Below are 19,425 nucleotides of genomic sequence, written 5' to 3' on the forward strand. Positions count from 1 at the left end.
TCAAGACCCTTTGTACTTCGCCTGTGATCATGCTGAATCAGTGGTGAGTGATACCATATGGTCATGTAAGTTTAAGATATTCCTGAATGAAAGCCGCTGATATAGTTGGCATATTTTACTTTCCTCCTCCTCTCTCTCTTTTGTCATGAATCTATCTTGTGCATGTTCTTATTACCTTTTCTTTGCTCCTCAGGTGAGCCTGACTCCTGTAATGATTTATAACTTCTTTATGTTGATTTCTCTCTGATTCAATTCAGGTTATGCTCCAGAGTTCTTCCTCATTGTGTATGTTTTGATAGTGGCTCTTCAGACTGCTTGGTCCTCCTGCCTCTCAAACCTGAACTGATGAGAATAAACTTAATTTAAAAATGAGAGATATTTGTTTAGATAGCCTGAAACCACAACTGGAAAACTTCCTGTTGATTGCTACTTGTAGGAGCTGATCTCCGAACAGAAGTGTGCGAGGCATGGTATCACCTTCCCTTGCCCACTATTCTGCACTTTTTAGGGAGCACACAGCATAGCTGTCTGCTGCTCTGCAGGTGTTGAGATGAAGCTGAGTTGGGGAGGATATGAATCTAGTGATATGGAAACCAGTTGCCCACCTGTTCAGTTTCTTGTCTTCCCCTTTTTTTGATCAGTGGACCTGTTCTAAATTGAATGGACCTAGGTCAGTCATGGTATAAGGAACCAGAGCTCATGGCTCCCAAACGAATTGTTAAATTGGGGCTGATGTCAAGTAGAATAGCTACCCCTAGTGGTTTTGTTTCATACAAAAAGTACATTTTTTAAATATGGTAAATAATTTGTTCTTTCTCTGAACATGTTTTCTTATCTGCAGAGGGGAGAGTAATGTCTTCATAAATTTATAAGGAGAAAAAGACTTTCATTAATTGCCTTAGTATCTTTCCAGTTTCTATTATATATAACATTTCAATTTCTCCCTCTATTTTATATATAGCATTTTTCTGAGGAAGTTCGTAAATTCAGACTGAGACCTTAGATTATGATGGGCTAAAGAAAAGGCAAAAATACAAGTGACATAGCAAAGCTTCATAAGAAAATTTGCTGCAAAAGGGGCTTTGGATTGGTGAGGGGAAGTTCTCTGATTTTATCTTCTTCAAAGTCAGCATGTTTCTGAAATAACTAAAGGACTATGTGAAATTAAAGCCTTAAAAGTTACAGTGGATTTTTAGCATATCAGGTAGATCCTGGGAGTGTTAATTATTTTAAAGGCTCAAAACTTACATTTTATGGAATTTTGAATACTGGAGTATAGTATTTTCCTTGATTATATCAGCAAATACATATATTAATTTGTTTTATTTTGAATACTATGTAATTATATACTTTGTAACTGAGAAATTTATTGACTTTTAGGCATCTTCAAAGAATGATATTTCCAAAGTTTGCAGAAAAGAACATGAGGTATGCATTTTATTTAATACATTTGAATAGATTATTAAGCTAGTATCAGAATTTGTAAAATCGCTTATATTTTTTAAATTAATTCATTCTTTTAAAAGCCGCCTTTTACCTTACAAAAAAGTTAGCCTTGACAAAAATGTCATTTATCTTATTTGGAAATGTTACGACTTCAGTTGATTTTTGTTGAATGTAACCCATTACTTTTTTTTTTTTGTAACCCATTACTTTTAAAGAAAGGCCTCCATCTTAATTCAAAGGACTTATAAAAAAGTAACTGGTTTGTCTAAGGTTGTAAACTTGATTAGTTTTTCTTAGGTTCCATTTTCTCTTTTATATATCCCTCAACCCATCTAGGTATCTGTTTTAATAAACTGCCTTTAATTTAGGGAAAAATAATCAGAGAAACAAAATCACATTTCTACTGTCGGTAGCATTAGGCTTTCCTAGCATCTTTTTTTTTTTAAACTGCTTTAAAATGCTCACAAGTGTAAATCTTTTCATTATTTATAGCACACATTACAAATACCCCCATTAAAGACTCATTGCTTTAAATTTATGGGTTTCAATTTCTGTTCTGAAGATCTCTTCAGCACTTTTTAAAATTTTTTTAAAATTAATTTTAATGAAAGTTATAGAGATTTAGGATTTCCATTCATTCATTGTTGCACTTTTCTCCCTGCCCACCCATCCCCACCATCCTAGCATCTTCTATCTGAAAATAACTACTAAATTACAATGGCTGTGATAAACCTGAAGGACTCTTATCTCCCAGTGGTGGGGTTTCAGGCAGTGTGTTATCAAGATAAAAGAGATATTAGGGTAGCATAAAGCAAGTATTTTACACCATACAGATATGTACAGAAGATTATTGCTGATATGAAAAAGTTCATCATTACAACTACATTTTTCTATTATGGGAACTCTTAAATGTAATAAAATTTCAGTGTTGATCATAGAACATAGGATAGGTATTTAAAGATACTCAAGAGTATATGCCTTGTTCATCATTTTTATGTATAAAGAGGATTAATTACTTTTTTTTAGTAATTACTTTTAATAATCTTAATTCTCTTGAAGAAAAAAGAACAATTCTCTTAACTACTTCTGGGTTATAGTTCTCATTTTTTTTCTTTTCCTAAAGCCTATTAATTATATCTCTTTATTAACGTTTTTTAACTGGGAATCTTGTGTTTTTTTAGCTTTGTACTGTTTGCTAAGTTTTATCTGTTTCTCTGAAGACAAGTTTTCAAATTAATCACAGCTCTCTTCTTTTCTTAGTGAAAGGAACTTTGCTAAAAAGAAGTTAAAATCTTCTTTTGTTTTCTTTATCTCTTTAGCTTTGAAATGACCAGCTGTAGTTTCTCTTGAACAAAGTGGCTAACTGTAATAATTCCTTCTTTTCTCCCACATGATCTCTCACACTGTCCATCTCCTGTAGCCTGTCCTCCATTATTTTAGTGTGCTTCCTTCTCTTGTCTGGATTTCTTCATTGCCCTAGGAAGTCTGCCAGTATGTATTGATGAAGGACGGGCAGGAAAGGTAAGAGAGATAAAAACTGTCCTATGATGGAAATACTAAGAGTAGTTTACTTTTCCCAGTAGATCTGCTTTTATTTGGGCTAGGATTCAGCAATCATTTTCTAAATATCTACATGCTGTGAGAGTTCTTTTCTTTTTATGTTAAAAACGGATTCTAGACATTATTCAAGATACAATTTGGTATTTGTGTGTTTTTTAGAAATAGAAAGAGGCAAGTGCAGAAAGAGTACATTATAAAACCCAAATAACAGTTACTGTTATGATTGTTGACATTTAGTCTGACAGTACTGGCTATTTGTTAGAATGTAAATGGGAGAAGTTTGATTATATGCAGCTTGTTAATTTTACATTGATTATCATATCAGAACTATTTTGGATAACCAAGTTTTTATATATTTCCCATTACACTGGCGTGGCCCCTGAGACAAACTTGTCTTTGTAAAGCCATTCTTTTAGGCTTAAAATTTAACCCAAAGGATGATTTTGCAAAGTTTCATCACATTCAGAGAATGAATGATTAAATTTTGAAGAAATAATGTTTCTCTTTACTGTTAAACTTTGTTGATTCACTTTTTGGAAAATTGCCTAAGAAATTTATTTAGATAAATAAAATTTAATGTCATATTAAGATTCTGCTTCTTTTTAGCCAAGCTAACTAAGATAAATTAGTTAAATGGAAAGCATTATTTTCATTTGTTTTGTGGAATATTAGCTGTTAAGGACCCCTGGTACCTTGTGCAGTACATGGTGCTGGTCACCGAAAGATTGTCAGTTTGAATCCACTGGACTATCCTAGAGAGAAAGATTGGCAATGTTCTCCCATTACAATTTGCAGCCTCAGAAACTGCTGCAAGTTGGATTTGACTTGATAGTGGCCAAAGATAGGGAATAGAGTTCTTTTTTATGCAAATAAAAAAATATTTTTTGGCGAGCTCTGGTGGCCTAGTGGCAAGAAGCTGCACTGCAATCCCAGAGGTGTGCGGTTCAAATCCACTAGATGCTCTGCTGAAGAAGGAGGACTAATCGCCTCCTGTATCAGTCAGATCCAATTTGACAGTACACACATAAAAAATAATAATAAAAAAAATTTAACAATATATTTACTTAATGTTGGGAGGTAGCTTTATATATTAGAAAGCCCAGATTTTGAAGTTAGACTTAAGTTAGAATTATGATAAGTTACTTATAGTGTAATGAAGGTATTTATGTACTAAAAATTTTGTTCTATTTTTATTACTAATTTAAATTATTTAAAATACTAGAGAATTTTCTCTATTGAATCAAGATAATTAAAATTTTGTTTGGAGAAGTCAGACAACAGAGTGGTATGTTGAGAGTTTTCAGGAAAACTTTGCAAAAAAGAGAAGCCAAAAATATTGGTAAGATGTAAGATTATAACTCAAAGCATGTTAGAAGTGCACATGAATTATTCAGAGAGAAAAGAAACAGTAGTCCTATTTAGAACTGGAAATCTATGCTTGAATAGGCAAAGAAGGGTCAGATCCTAAGAAGATATCATTTAAAACTGAAGTCATTATTAATGAAGATGATAAAGATTTTATAATGGGAGACAAACACAGCAAATCTTTAATATTTTAGAAACGTTAAACTCTTAGTTATGTGTGGTGGCTAAGTTTTAGGTACCCCAAAGCCCTTCTGATTTAGCTTTAAAAAGGCATAATACCCAGAACTAGGATGATAGTGGCGAATCAAATACTAATAAATCTGAAATTTGAAGACAGAAATCATCAAAAGAATTTGTTATGTTAGATTAAATATAGAGGTTGTTGTTGTTGTTGTTGTTGTTGTTGTTGTTGTTGTGTACCCCATCAGTGACCCTCCAACGGGTTTTCAGAAGCAGTTAATCATACAGGAAGAGATTATGCCTCCTCCTTCCCTGGAGCAGCTGGTGGGTTCAACCTGCATGCCTTTGGGATTGCAGAAAAGTGTCTTACTACTAGGCTACTGGAGCTCCCCATAGGTACAGCTCCCCATAGGGTACTATAGTAAGAGCTAAAAATATTCTTAGGCTTTTAAGTCCAGTGTTCTTGAAGGCCTTTACTATGCTCCTAAGCTTGAAGTATTATTTAAAACTTCTCTTTCTGGCAAGAGAGTGTACTTGGTACCTGGACCACCCCTCCTGATGGAAATTATTAAAAATGTTGGATTAATTTACTGGGAAGAAAAAATACTTGGACCAAAAATGAAATGAAGTCAGAGAAGTAAGCAGAGTATGGAAAGAGAAGAAAAAAGTCTTGAGGGAATTTGCTGATAAATTTTCATAGCTTTGTAGCTTCATGGATCTCAGAAGTCAGGAAGCAAATTCTAGCTCCTGAATAAAGTGAGACGTCTACCTGAAGTTCCCTCATTTTCCCATTAGTGACTATGGGGTTTTCCCATTAGTGGCTATGGGGTCTCACAGGGACTCTTCCCTCTTTATTTGGATAGTTAAACTCACCTTCTGCTCTAGGTGACTGCTAGTAAAATTGTTCTCTCAAACTTTATGTTGAGAGTTCTTAAACATAAGATGACTTTGACTTAAGTTTGCAACTCAGTAATAAGCAAGAGTTCCTTAAACCTTAAGCTGAGAAGTTGTTCTGAAATGATAGTGCTGTCAGGTAGCTGAGAGAAACATACAGAGATCTTCTCTAGAAGAAACAATCTTCATTCCAGGCTCTTGGGATTTCAGCAGTAAAGCTCTAAGGAAAATAATCAACTGACAGTAAAATAATAAAACTTACCAGAAAGTAAGGTAAATTACAGTACAGTAGGTACAGTAAAGAAAGTGAATTAGAAGATAGACATGAAGAAATTATATGGAAAAGCAGCACCAAAGACATGAAACTGAAAAGAATTTATTGTTATTGTGGACCATCAAGTCGGAACCAGCCCATAGCCGACCCTCCAGTGGGTTTTCAGAGGCATTTAATCACACAAGAGGAGATTATCCGTATTTCTTCATGGAACAGCTGGCAGATTTGAGCCACGTGTCTTCAGGATTGCAACGCAGAATCTTATCACCATACTATGATTTGAACCTTTATCCCCAAAAACTATAAATTGAAGTCTGATGGATTGATACAGTGACTGGGGGTTAATGAGGGTAGGTGTCTCAGAGACAGTAAAGTTGGCACAGGATAGAGCAGGTTTCAAGGCTGTTGTACACAGGGTCGTTGTGAGTCACAGGAGACTCAACTGCACATAACCACAACAAACTATACCCATGAATGTGGCCTAGTTTTTAAATACAATTTTATTTTTATTCAGTTAAGTCAGATGAGGTCATACTGGAGAAGGGTATATCATAATTTAATCCCTTCTGAGGAGTATCTTTTAAAAGAAGATAGATTCCCAAGGAAGACAAACATTATTTGATGACAAACACAGATGTATAGATCTGTAAGCAACAAAGGAATGCCCTGGATTGCTGACAGCCCCTAGAAACCAGAAGAGTCATGATACAGTGTCTTTTGTAAAGCTCTCAGAAAGAATTGACAAAACCAAACCCTATTTAGAACTTTTAACCCCTAGAACTGACCCAATACATTTCTACTCTTTGAAGCTACTCGTTTTGTGGTATTTTCTTATGGCAACCGAAGGAGAGTGGTACAAGAGACGTGGAGGATAGAATGAGAAAATCTTCTAATTGGAGTACTAGAAGATGAATAGTGAATATGGGACAGGACCAATGTTTGAAGGAGTCCAACAGATCCTTAATGATATTTTTAAAAATATCAACACTATATAGACATATATTATAATAAGTCTTAAAAGTGGTTTTAAAAATACATTATCAACATAGGAATAACTGTTAAATCAATAGCAAGAGAAAAGCCACAAAACAGAAGAGTGATATCTTAAGTGTTCTGAACAAAATTAACTATCAACCTAGAAACCTAGCAAAAATATTTTTTAAGCAAGAGGACAAAATTAAGACTGGTCTGTTGTCGTGGTGGTGGTGGTGTTGGTGGTATGTGCCATCTAGTCACTTGTGACTTATAGCGACCGTGTGTGTACAACAACCCTATATCCTGCTCTATCCTGTGCCAGTCTTACTGTTTCTGACACACCTACCCCTAGTATCCCTGTCACTGAATCAATCCATCTCATCGAGGGGCTTCCTTTCCTGCACTGTCCCTCCACCCTCCCAAGCATGATGTTCCTCTACAAAGACAGGTCCCTTCTTGGACCATGTCCAGAGTATGTCAGATGAAGATTCAGAATCCTTGCCTCCAAGAAGCAGTCTGGTCTCACCCTCTCTAGGACGAACCTTTTTGTCCTCCTAACAGTCCATGGTATATTCAGTACTCTTCTGCAACAACACAGCTCAAAGGCATCAGTTCTCCTTTATCATCTCTAGTCATTGTCCAACTTTCTGATGCATAGCAAGAAATTTCAAAGGACATGGCCTGGAGCAGGCATACCGTAGTCTCCAGACCGATATCATTGCTCTTCAGTACTTTGGAGAGGTCTCTGACAGCAGACTTTCCCAATGCAATTTGTCTTTTAATGTCCTGGCTGCTGGCACCAAGAGTGTTGATTGTGGAACCAATCAAATTGAAGCTCTTAGTTAACAAGCTCAATCATTTCATCGTCTATCATGATGCTGCCAGTTGGCCCAGTGGTGAGAATCTTTGTTTTCTTGATTTTGAGCTTCAATCTATATTTAAGGCTGCAGTCCTTGACCTTCTGCAGCAAGTGCTTCAGGTCCTCCTCAGTTTCAGCAAGCAAGGTTATGTCATCTATGTAACACAGATTGTTGATCAACCTTTGTCCAATCTTGATGCCACATTTCTCCTCATAGAGCCCAACCTCTCTGATAATCTGTTCTGCATATAGATTGAAAAGGTATGGAGATAGTGCACATCCCTGGCTTACATCTTTCCCAAGGTCTAAATAGTAAAAATAGAAAATTGTGATTACTGAGGCTTTTCTTAAAATTCTTACAAAGCAATTCTTTTTAAGCCTTTTATTGAAATTCTTGAAATCTATAAAAGATCAATTTCAGGCAGAAAGTGCTTGAATAAATTAGAAACTGGGTAAATTGAAACACATAGATTATATAAATAGTAATATACTGGGGATTTAAAAAACTATGCAGTAATAATAGCATATATTTTGGGAGTGTGGTTTAAAATTGTCCAAGGTTAAAAATTATTTTAAGTGTAATAAGAGCTGAGTCTTTTTAAATGCAAGAATCTCAGAGGTGGTTGGGAATACAGAACTAAAAATAAGGAGAGATAACCATACCTAAAATCATAAAGTGACCCTTGAACCTTGAGTGAGTAAAGTTAAAATACCATGAAAGGCAAAGTATATAGAAAAAAGTGGAGAGCTGAACTTTTAACTTGCTTCCTTAACCACTGAAAGAAATGTGAAAGGAGCCAGACATTGAGTTTTTGTTCAGTAAAAAGGACTTACCTTATATTCAAAATAGAATGAGGTGTTCCAAGAGAAGGAGAACTTCTGCCACTGAAAGTATTTAAACAAAGCCTTGGCGGAAGTTCACCTGTTAAGCAGAGGAGTTCAGCAACTGCCAGGAGAACCAATCATCTGATGAGCGCCCTCCCAACTCTGTAGCACTCTTCTTCTGGCCTTTATTTGGAAGAGAATACTTTCTTCAGAATCATACTTGTTTGTGCTCGCTTCGGCAGCACATATACTAAAATTAGAACGATACAGAGATTAGCATGGCCCCGTGCAAGGATGGCACTCAAATTTGTGAAGCCTTCCATATTTTTTTTTTCATTTTAATGAAAGTTTACAGAGAGTTAAGGTTTCCATTCATTCATTGTTGCACATTTCTCCCTGCCCACGCCCCCACCCCCAGTTCTCTCTTCTCTTTGAAAAGTAAAATTCTTTCATTGTTATATAATCCCTTCCCCCCAAGTCCACTCCACTGTGCAGCCTTTGTTCTGGACTCCCGTCATGACAATAAAACCTAATCATATATCCCTTTTAAACAGTTCTCTCCCTTATCTGTTTCAATGCAGTATATATTATGTATTCCCTTTCTCAGTCTTCCCTCAACCCCCGATGTCAGTCCTGTTGATTGGGAGTCACCAAGCCCTGATTCGTACCAAAATCAGTCATTGGATACATGGGCATGTTCAGGTACCATGGCCACACACTCACAAGGTCAGTCCGAGGTCCACTAGAAGTATTGGTCAGGCCAGATGGAATTCATCACAGATACGTGGTGCTAGACCCAGGGATGATATTCAAAATATGTAGCAGTGGGAACCACACAGACTCCAACAGTCAAAACAGATGCTGTTTTCAAGCATTGTTGCAGCTGTGTTAGTATACCCTATCTGCTAAAAACTAAAGTGAACATGAGTTCGTGTTATTCATGTTCTAAGACTATCCGCAAATTGTAGACATTTTCTTCTGAACACAAAAATTGTGGTTTATTTATTTTTGTGTCATTGTTTTGTGTTGTTGGGTTGTTTTTTTTATATTTTCCTTTAAAAATGTGGTTGTTGGTAATGTTTTATTCCTTGAATGTCAGAGTAAACACCATTAAGATGATATGAGACTTGGATGTTCCAGAGACGTGGCAGTAGCTTTAAGCACAAATTTTAGTTGTGGTTTATATATGCATTTCATACTTTTAATGTCAGCTCATACCTTTTATTCTCATAACATTGTGGAGATAAATCCCTGTCCATTTGCTGTCCGAAATGGAAATGTAGGAGAGAGCTCTGGTGGCCTAGTGGTAAGAAGCTGAACTGCAGTCTCCAGGGTATGCAGTTTGAATCCACCAGGTGCCCTGCAGGAGAAGGATGAGCAGTCTCCTCCTGTGTGATTTACTCTGAAATCCCTTTGGAGGGTCAGTTACGAGTCAGTTCTGACTTGATGGCACACAACAACAGCATTAGCTGTATGAGCCACTAACATACAATGCAGCAAATTTGTTATAAGACTTATATTTTTACTTGTTTCTTCCTTCCCAGGTTTTATCTAGTCTTCCCTTTATATTCTTTTCCTAAATACCACTTTCATTTGCTTTCTGTCTTTCCTCACTTTATTCAGTCCAGTTACTTGATGCCATTTCATTTAGGAAAGTGTGAAATGGTGATGGACAGTAGGAGGTATTTTCATGAAGACAGATTATTAAATTTTGTTCTTTAATCTTAAGGTAGTTGAAATTTTAAATAAGCAGTTGCTAACACGTTACTATTAAGTTCTGCCGTGGAATTCTGATTCAATGAGACTGCTAAAGTAAAAAAATAAGACATAAGATAGTAAAAAGAAGTTTTAGAAACCACAAAAACAAAGATGGTCAGCCTTGTGAGTTCCAGTTCTATGAACACAGTTATAGGAAACAGGTGCAAGTATTTGGTAAATTTGGTTTTTAAATTTTTACATGGCTCAAAATTCAAAACAATAAACAGTAAAAAAATAATTTGTCCCACCTGTTCTATACCAACTATTAAAGTTATCAGACTTAATATATACTTAAGTGTGTTTGTATAATCTCTCCTTACCCCTACATTTAGAATCCGTGGTGATGTGTTAATAGAAAGGCCAGAGGTTTAAATCTACCAGTTTCTGTGCAAGAGAGATAGACAACCCTCAAAAGAAACCTCCAATAAAGATCTATAGCCCTGGAAACCTGACGATGAAGGATCCAAACTACAGCCCAACACATAATTGTTGACCCATCATGTTGTTGTAGTCATTGTTAGGTGTCATCCAAGCAGGTACACTCAGAGCAACACTGTGAACAACAGACCTGAGCCTTGTACTATCGGTGCCGTCGTCACCATCACTGATACAATTGAGCCATTGCTGCAGTCACCCTGTCAGTCCATCTCATGAGGGTCTTCCTCTTTTTCACCAACTCTCCACCTTTCCAAGCTTGATATCCCTTTCCAAGGAATAGCTTCTCCTAGCAACATGCCCAAAGTAGGTGAAATGAGCCTTTGCCATCCTTGCCTACAAGGAACATTCTGGCTGTACTTTTTCCGAGACATATCTGTTTGTTCTTTTGGCAGTCCGTGGGATGTTCAGTACTCTCCTCTCTAACACCACAGCTCAAAGGCTTCAGTTTTTCTTCTGTCATCTTTGGTCATTGTTCAACTCTCAGATGTATGACTAGTGATTGAAAAGAACATGGCCTAAGTCAGGTGAACCTTAGTCTTCAAACTGATATCATTGTTCCTCAATAATTTGGAGAGGTCCCCTGACTGCTGACTTGCCCAATGCAATACTTCTGATCTCCTGACTGCTGGTACAAAGGGTGTTGATTGTGGTTCCTGGAATATTATTGATACAATAAATAAAATATTGTGAATAGGGGACTTTGTAAATGGCATTAGAAGAGATTTGAGCCGTTACCTGCAGCTGATGAGCTCCAAGAAGAGCGAAACCTAAAAGGTCCTGCAGTACTGGCTTAAGACATCATAAAAATCTTGATTATGTTCCACTTCCATGCTATTTTTTACTGTATTTTCTGTTGTACTTTGGGAAGGGGAGTAATTACTGTTTCGTTTCTTGGCTGTTAGTATATTTCTTCTCCAGTCCATTCTGCTCAGAAGTTGCTTGAGTGATCATCTCAAAAGATAAATCTGATCAGATGGCATTCTTCTCCCTAGACAATTTAATGTACTCCCATAGCTTTAGTTGTCCCTAGGTAAAGACTAGTCCAGAATCTTATTTTTTCCTTCTTGTTAGGTGCCATCCAGTTTTCTACAACTTACAATGTATGGCTCTGTGAATAATAGATCAGAACTTTGCCCTACCTGTGCCATTTCACAGTCTCTGACATACTCAAACCCACTGTTGTAATTAATCACTGTGTCAGTCGGTATTATTGAGTCTTCCTCTCTTCCACTGACCTTTCCCAGCTTGATGTCTTTTCCCAATGGCCCCTCCTAACAACATGCCCGAAGTATGTGAGAAGTTTCACCATCTTTGCCTCTGAGGAGCACTCTGCTTACATTTCCTCCAAGTCAGACTTGTTTGTTCTTTTGACAGTCCATGCAATGTTCGCTACTCATTGCCATAAAATTATTACGGAGTCTTTTTTCCCCTAACCTCTTCTTCTGAGCTCTAGGCTCACAACTGTACATGTGTACTTTTAATGCCCCATCTGCAATCCAAATTGGCAAAGCTAGATTGTTACCTTTGCTACCTTGTCTTTCCTCCGTTCTGTTCTTTCACACACACACACGTGCGCGCATACTCCAAAGTACAAATTTCATTTTCTTGCATTCTTTGCTCTCCTTTGTTTCAGAGTAAATAGAAGCTTTACATAAAACCCCTATAAAAAAAGTCTGTGCGTTAGGCTTTTTATGAATGAGTGGAGAATGCATCATTTCCTAATTTGTTAATTACTAAATGCTGTATCAATTGTATAGGAAATCTCCCAAAGCAGTAATGATTTATTACTTCTTAGAGCTCTGAACCAGTCTTTCCTGATGCCACTGGTTTCATTCATGAGTCTGTAGTCAGATGGAAGATCATCTGGGAACTTCTCCAGAATAATCTTAGCTAAATCATTACATAACTGCCCAATTACATAATTATGTAACTAACAAGCCATGAAAAATCATGGCCCAGCTGAGCTGACACATAGCCTTAATCGGTACAACCAGTGTTACTCTCACACCTCTTTCTCTTCTTGCTGTCACTTTAGAACCAACTCATGGCTTGTCCTCCTTAGCTTGGGCAGATCTTTCTCCTACTGAGTGGATGGTGGATTCAAACTACCAGTGAGGAACAGCTTTTGGTTTAGCATTACTGCTCTGTATGAATGCCAACATCAGAGTTCCCTTACTCTCATCTAACACCTTGCGATATATGTTGTTAATGGCAAATTTGTTGGATAGTTTGTTTGTTTGACTGTTGTGACAAATTAGAAATTAGAACATGAGTGTTGGTAAGTGAGGAATACATGCTTGAAGCAGAAGCCTGAACATACACTTGCACACATTTCCACTTCTTTAAAGCCCTGCCACCTCCATGGGAATATCCATGAGCTAGATGCTGAGGAAGATGGAATATACATGGAACTGAGGTAAACTAACTTACCCATGGGTTAAGAGAACTACTGGGGGACACTTCTGAACTCTAGAAGTGATGTTAAGGGAGAGAGCTGTAGCCTTCTCCTTATGTGTCAGGGAGTGAAAAACTTTCTGTTAAGAGGCAGATATAAAGTTTAGGGTTTTGGGCCATATCTACCTCTATATCTATCTCTTTTTTTAAAAAAATTTATTAAATTTAATGAAAGTTTACAGACTTAGGGTCTCCAGTCATTCACTGTTGCACTTTTCTCCCTGCCCCCCCCACCCCAGTTCACTCTTCTCCTGGAAAAGAAAAAGAAAAAACACTTTCATTGTTATGCAGTCCTTCCCCCCAAGTCCACTCCACTATGCAGCCTTCACTCTGAACTTCTGTAATGACAAGAATACCCATTCATATTTCCCTTTTAAACAGTTCTCTCCTTCATCTGTTTCAATGCAATATACATCATTCCTCCCCTCCTTTTCTGTCTTCCCTCAACCCTGATGTCAGTCCTATTTTACAACAGTGGCATTGTGCAGTATTTTGTGACTGAGATATTTCACTCAGCATATGTTCTCCTGGGTCATCCATTTTGCATAATATTTCATGAGTTCTTTGTTTTTCAGTGCAGCGTAGTATTCCATTGTGTGAATATACCACAGCTTCTCTATCCATTCGTTTGTTGATGGGCACTTGGGTTGTTACCAGCTCTTTGCTATTGCAATAAACTTGGGTGTGCATATGTCTATCTCTTGCTGCCATTGAGTCGATACCAATTCATAGCAGACCCTCTAACTTTGGAAGTTGTAAATTAAACAGGAGAGAAGTTCCCATCTTTCTCCCATGGAGCTGCTGTTTGATTCAAATAAGAGGGACTGTCTTTGGATTAGTAGCACAACTCCTGATGGACTATGCCACCAGAGCTCCCTTTTCAGGTCATATGATCTATTTATTCAACTTTTCCATTGTAGGATCAAAATATCATTGTATTATTATTCGGTGGCACTGAGTCAATTCCAAGTTATCAATCCTACATATAACATAGTGAAACATTGCCTGACTCTGTGCTGTCCTCATAATGATTTCTGTGTGAGAGCCCACTGTTGTAACCACTTTGACAGTCCATCTTATTTGGATCTTTCTGTTTTTTTATGACCCTCTACCAAACATAGCTGCTGTTGTCAGATGCCTTCAAGTCAACTAAAATTCATAGCAACCCTGTGAATGATGGATCTGATCCCTGCCCTATTCTGGGCTACCACCATCATCTCTTCAACACTTGAGCCTATTGTTTACAGTTACTGTGTCAAACAGTCTCATTGAGGGCCTTCCCCGCTTCACAGAGCCTTCACCTTTCCAGTATTATGTACTTTTCCAAAGATTGGCCCCTTCATATACCCAAAGTATGTGAGACAAAGTTTCACTGTCCTTGCTTCTAAAGAACATGCTGGTTGTACCTTCTCCCATACATGTTTGTTCTTTTGACAATCCGTGGGACATTCAGCCACAACACCACAACTCAAAGACACAGATTCTTCTGTCATCCTCTTAATAACATGCATGAAGTTGTGAGACAAAGTCTCACCATTCACATTTCTAAGAAACATTCTGGCTATACTTCTAAGACAGATTTTTTCCTTCTTCTGGTTGTATGTAGTCTGTTCAGTATAATTCAAAGGGCTCAATTCTTCTTTGGTCTTTCTAACTCACTATCCAGATTTCACATGCATATTGTTGTTACATGCTGTTGAGTTGGGTACAACTCATAGTGACACTGTGAACAGCAGATCTGAGCCTTCTCATATAAGCAAGATGTCCCTCTCCAAGGAATAGCCTCTCCTAGCAACATGCCCAAAGTATGCAAGGTGAAGCTATATCATATGTGCCTCTGGGTGCATCTTATCTAAGACATACCTGTTTGTTCTTTGGGTAGTCCATAGGATATTCAGTACTTTACTCCAAAGACATCAATAATTCTTCTGACATCCTTCTACAATATCCAGCTCTCAGATGCACAGCAAGTGGCTGAAAAGACCATGACCTGAATCAGAAACACTTTAGTCCTCAAACTGACATAATTGTTCCTCAATAATTTGAGGCAGTCCCTAACTACAGATTTTCAAAGTGCAGTACATCTCCTGGTCTCCCGACTGTTGATACCAAGTGTATTGATTGTAGATCTGAATAAGATGAAAGTCATCAACCGTTCTGTCTGTCATGATCTTGCCTATTGATCCAAGGCAGGCTTTTTTCCTTGACCTGAAAATACAATCCATATAGAAGCCTTCAGTCTTTGATCTTTGAAACAACAACTGTTTCAGGTCGTCCTCACTTTGAGCAAGCAAGCTTGTATCATTTGATTAACAAAAGTTATTGATGAAAAAGAAAAAGATTTTAAAAAAAGTTATTGATGACTCTTCCTCCAATTGTGATGCCACACTCTTCTTCATGGAGGTTTCATTATCCTTACTTCTAAGGAGCATGCTGTCCAGCTTCTCAAATAATTAGCTTTGCATTAAGCAATTGGAAAAAATAAGTTACTGGATTAGGCACATATGAGTCCTTAAAATGATGTCTTAGCTTTTTAACATTGTTCTTTGTCCAATGCATTGTGTCATTTGATCTCTTGACTACTGCTTCCATGTGTGTTAACTGTGGGACCAATTATCAAGTCCTTGACAACATCAGTTTTTTCATTCATTGTGATGTTGTATATTGGTCCACTTATGAGGATTTTGTGTTCTTTATTTTAATTAGTAAAACAATTAGTAGGTTTTTATGTTAATTAAATTAGTAAAATAATTAATAGTTCAATAAGAGTTTAGATCCTCTTTACTTTCGGCAAGAAGGGTTTTCACATGTTGTTAATATGTCTTCTTCCAATCCCGTAGTCATATTCTTCTTTATTTAGTTGAATTCCTCAAATTATTTGCTCAGCTCACTGATGAAGTAAGAATGATGAAAGAATACAATCCCGATGCACACCTTTTCTGATTTTAAACCATACAATATCCATTTGTTCTGTTTGAGCAACCTCTTCTTGGTCTATGTACAAGTTCAACATGAGTATAGTTAAGTGTTCTGGAATTCCCATTATTTGCAAAGTTATCTATAATGTGTTATTATCTACATAATCTAATGCCTTTACATAGTCAACAAAACACAGGTAAAGATCTTTCTGGTATTCTCTACTTTCAGCCAAGATCCAGCCAACATAAGCATGTTTACATACCTCATTTTACATCCTCTTCTGAGTTAGGATTGAGTGTCTGGCAATTCCTGGTCTATGTAGAGCTGAAACTAATTTTAAATCATTTTTACAATTTTACTTGCATGTAGTATTAGTGATATTCTTTGATAATGTCTGCATTCTGTTGCATTCTCTCTTTTTTGGACTGGTCCCAATTTTAGATTCCTTCCAGTTGGTTGTCCAGGTAACTATCATCCATACTTCTTGGCATAGACATATGAGTGCTTCTACCATTGCATCATTTGTTGAAACATCACAACTGCTATTGTGTCACTTCCTGGACCATTAATCTTTCACCATGCGCCTTCAGCGCAACTTGGACTTCCTTCGGAATCATCAGTTGATCATGTTCCACCTCCTAAAATGGCTGAATGTTAACTAGTTCTTTTTAGTATAGAGACTTGGTATTCTTTGCATCTTGTTTCAAAGCTTACTGTATTCACTGTTTTACCTGTAGTGATACTGCCCCTTAGGGTTTTCTTGGAAGAGGCCAATTGACACATCTTTCTTGCTTGAAGTAGCTGACAGGTTCAGATTGCCAACTTTTCCATTTGTATCTGAGTGCTTAACCATTGCCCTACAAGGAGGACTTGTGTGGTGTTGTTTCCTTTCTTTCCTTTTTTTTTTATTTTATTTTATTATTTTGTTTGTGTGTACCATCAAATCAGATCCAACTGGTACAGGAGGAGATTGCTCCTCCTTCTCCAACAGAGCATCTGGTGGAGGAGTACTTGTTTTACCCACTAAACCCTTCAGTATTGCAACTGGAGCTGGGAACTACTACTTTGGTTCTTTCACTTAAGAAATGTTAAGTGTTTTCTTTCTTTTTGGTTTTCTCACTGGCAGCTCTGTACTTCAGGATAGATTTTTAAACATTCTGTTTTGACGATGACTGGGGCATCGCTCCTCTCCAGTTTATCATTTCTGGCATTCCTAGTGAAAGTAGTCATAACACCATATATAAACAAATGAATGTGGATGTGTTTCAATAAAATTTTATTTATAGAAACAAACTGCAGGCAAGATTTGGTCTGTAGAAAATAATTTGACTACCTTTTGTTTGTGAGTGAAAACAGGTCAATAAATATTTCCTCTTTTTAAACATTGATCTCTAGTTTGTGTCGAATAAGGAAATTGGATTAGTTGATCCTGCTGTTTCTGTTTTTGTGTCTTGAGTACCTCTTTGAAAGTAGGTCTGTTTCTGTTAATTTGCCTGAATCCAGCTTAAGCAAACGTGTAAGTCAGTAGAGTAGTGTTTCTCAACCTTTACACTATTAATATTGGGAACAAAGAATTCTTTTTGTGTGAGGATTTATTCTGTGTATCATAGAATGTTCAGTACCATCCCTGCCCTCTGTCTAAATGCCAGTAATAACCTTCCTCTCCCCAATAAAATGCTCCCTCTTAAGCCACTCCTGGTTAAAAACTACCATTCTAAAAAAACAAAACAAACCAAAAAACAACAACAAAAAAAACCCCTACCATTCTAGAAACTTTATAGTAACTGATATAAAGCCAAATACCAGCATAACAAAGTATAACTTCTTATACCTACCAACATATTTCTTTGGTACAAGATGAAAATAGGCAAAACCAAAAGCAACAACCAGCTTATTAGAAAAAGAGCAGTGACGATTTTATATACTAAGCCAAAGGGGTTTAGAAATTGGTAGCAGATTGATATTTTTCTTTTCTTGGCAGATTGATATTTAATAGTGATTTAGATAATCTTGTAGGTATTCCAGAGACCAAATAGGGACCTGTCTATAATAGGTGGGTGAAAAAATCACACTAGAAAAAGGGAAACATGGATGAAAAGAAATATAAAGAATAAGAATATTTCACTTTTTCCACTCAGTGAGATGATTCAGGGAAAGGCAGTAGTTAAGTCAGCCAAACCACAGGCTGGGGGAAGAATGAGGTCTCCCTGAGGCTGTGTCTGTTCCTCGGGCAAGAAACCCTTTCTTCTATTGCTTATTGAGATGTCTAGCAGAAAGAATTCATACAGGTTGAATTCATTAGCCCTTGGCTATAAAACTCAGATGTTTCTGTTTTGTTCTATTTCTTTTTTGTCTCTAAATGGATAAATCAAGTGTAAATCATTCCTACAATGGCATATTTTTTTTGGTAGAGAAAATAAATAATGTAGTACAGTGTCATCAAACTTTATAAATGGCTCCTTGAAGCTGGTCCTTTCACAAGCCTGGGTCACATAGCCTACTTGTGATTTACTTACAGTTAAACACCAGAATCCACTCTGTTCAGCAATAAGGTTGTGCTTGGTAGCCATCTACCTTTTATTTAGGCCCATATTATGTCTTTTAAGAATTCGTGACCTTCTAATTTTTAGTAATATTCATCACAGAAACTATGAATATCCAAATAGCTTTGTACAAGAAATTTTGTTTATTTGTATCTGTTTTATTTTATTTCTTATTTTTTATATATTTTCCTTATAATGATTGAACTAAAGTCAGTGTAATTTTTTCATGAACAGTTGTCTAAGAATTCTGGAAACAGATTCTAGTTTCAGACTCCCTTTGATGTGCTTTGTGACTTGACAGGTCTCTTTCTTCTACTGAGCAAACTGGGGTTTTGTCATTTGTAAAATGGTTTTCAAACTCTGATCCTAGACTGGTTACATTGAACTGTCTTTGAAATTTGGAATTCTGATTTCTAGATCCCACCCCAGAATCTGATTCTGTGATCCAGGGTAAGGCATGGAAAGCTGTATTTAAGATCCCCAAGTGATTCCAGTGTGTGGCTGTCTTTGAGATGCTCCCAAATCATCTCTAAGGTCTTTTCAACTGTAAAATGCAGTTGCCTATATGAAATGTATATTCCCCTAATGTCCTTGATTAGAATCTTTTCTGGAAGGTTTCTAGTATTGTGTGTAATAAATAATCAAGAGTAATACATTGCAGGCTTTCTCCTACACACACACACACACACACACACACACACACACACACACAGTTTTTGCATAAAGTTAATTTGCTCAAATATAGTTCGTAATTTAAGATGATAATCCTGATTTCCCAAATACAGTGATAGGAAATGTCTTACCTTATCACTATAATACCCTTTCACAGCTTCATTTTAAATTTTGGATCTGGAAAATAATAAGTAGTTTAATACCCTGATTTCCACATAACCATTAAAGTGGATTAAAATTAGAAATTCTGTCTCATTGTTAAT

The 19,425-nt window shown here is 36.7% G+C and overlaps 1 protein-coding gene across 1 annotated transcript in view; it reads left to right on the forward strand.

Moving 5' to 3' along the window:
- RECK (reversion-inducing-cysteine-rich protein with kazal motifs) overlaps window positions 1–19,425 on the forward strand; it is a 69,537-nt gene that overhangs the window by 17,325 nt on the left and 32,787 nt on the right. The window contains exon 6 of the mRNA XM_006886832.1: window positions 1,381–1,428. Coding sequence (XP_006886894.1) covers window positions 1,381–1,428 — 48 coding nt within the window. The remainder of the gene's footprint in view (window positions 1–1,380; window positions 1,429–19,425) is intronic.

The sequence above is a fragment of the Elephantulus edwardii genome, unplaced genomic scaffold, assembly GCF_000299155.1.
Source record: "Elephantulus edwardii isolate Elephantulus edwardi_28Jun2011 unplaced genomic scaffold, EleEdw1.0 scaffold00052, whole genome shotgun sequence".
NCBI classification, from domain to species: Eukaryota; Metazoa; Chordata; class Mammalia; order Macroscelidea; family Macroscelididae; genus Elephantulus; species Elephantulus edwardii.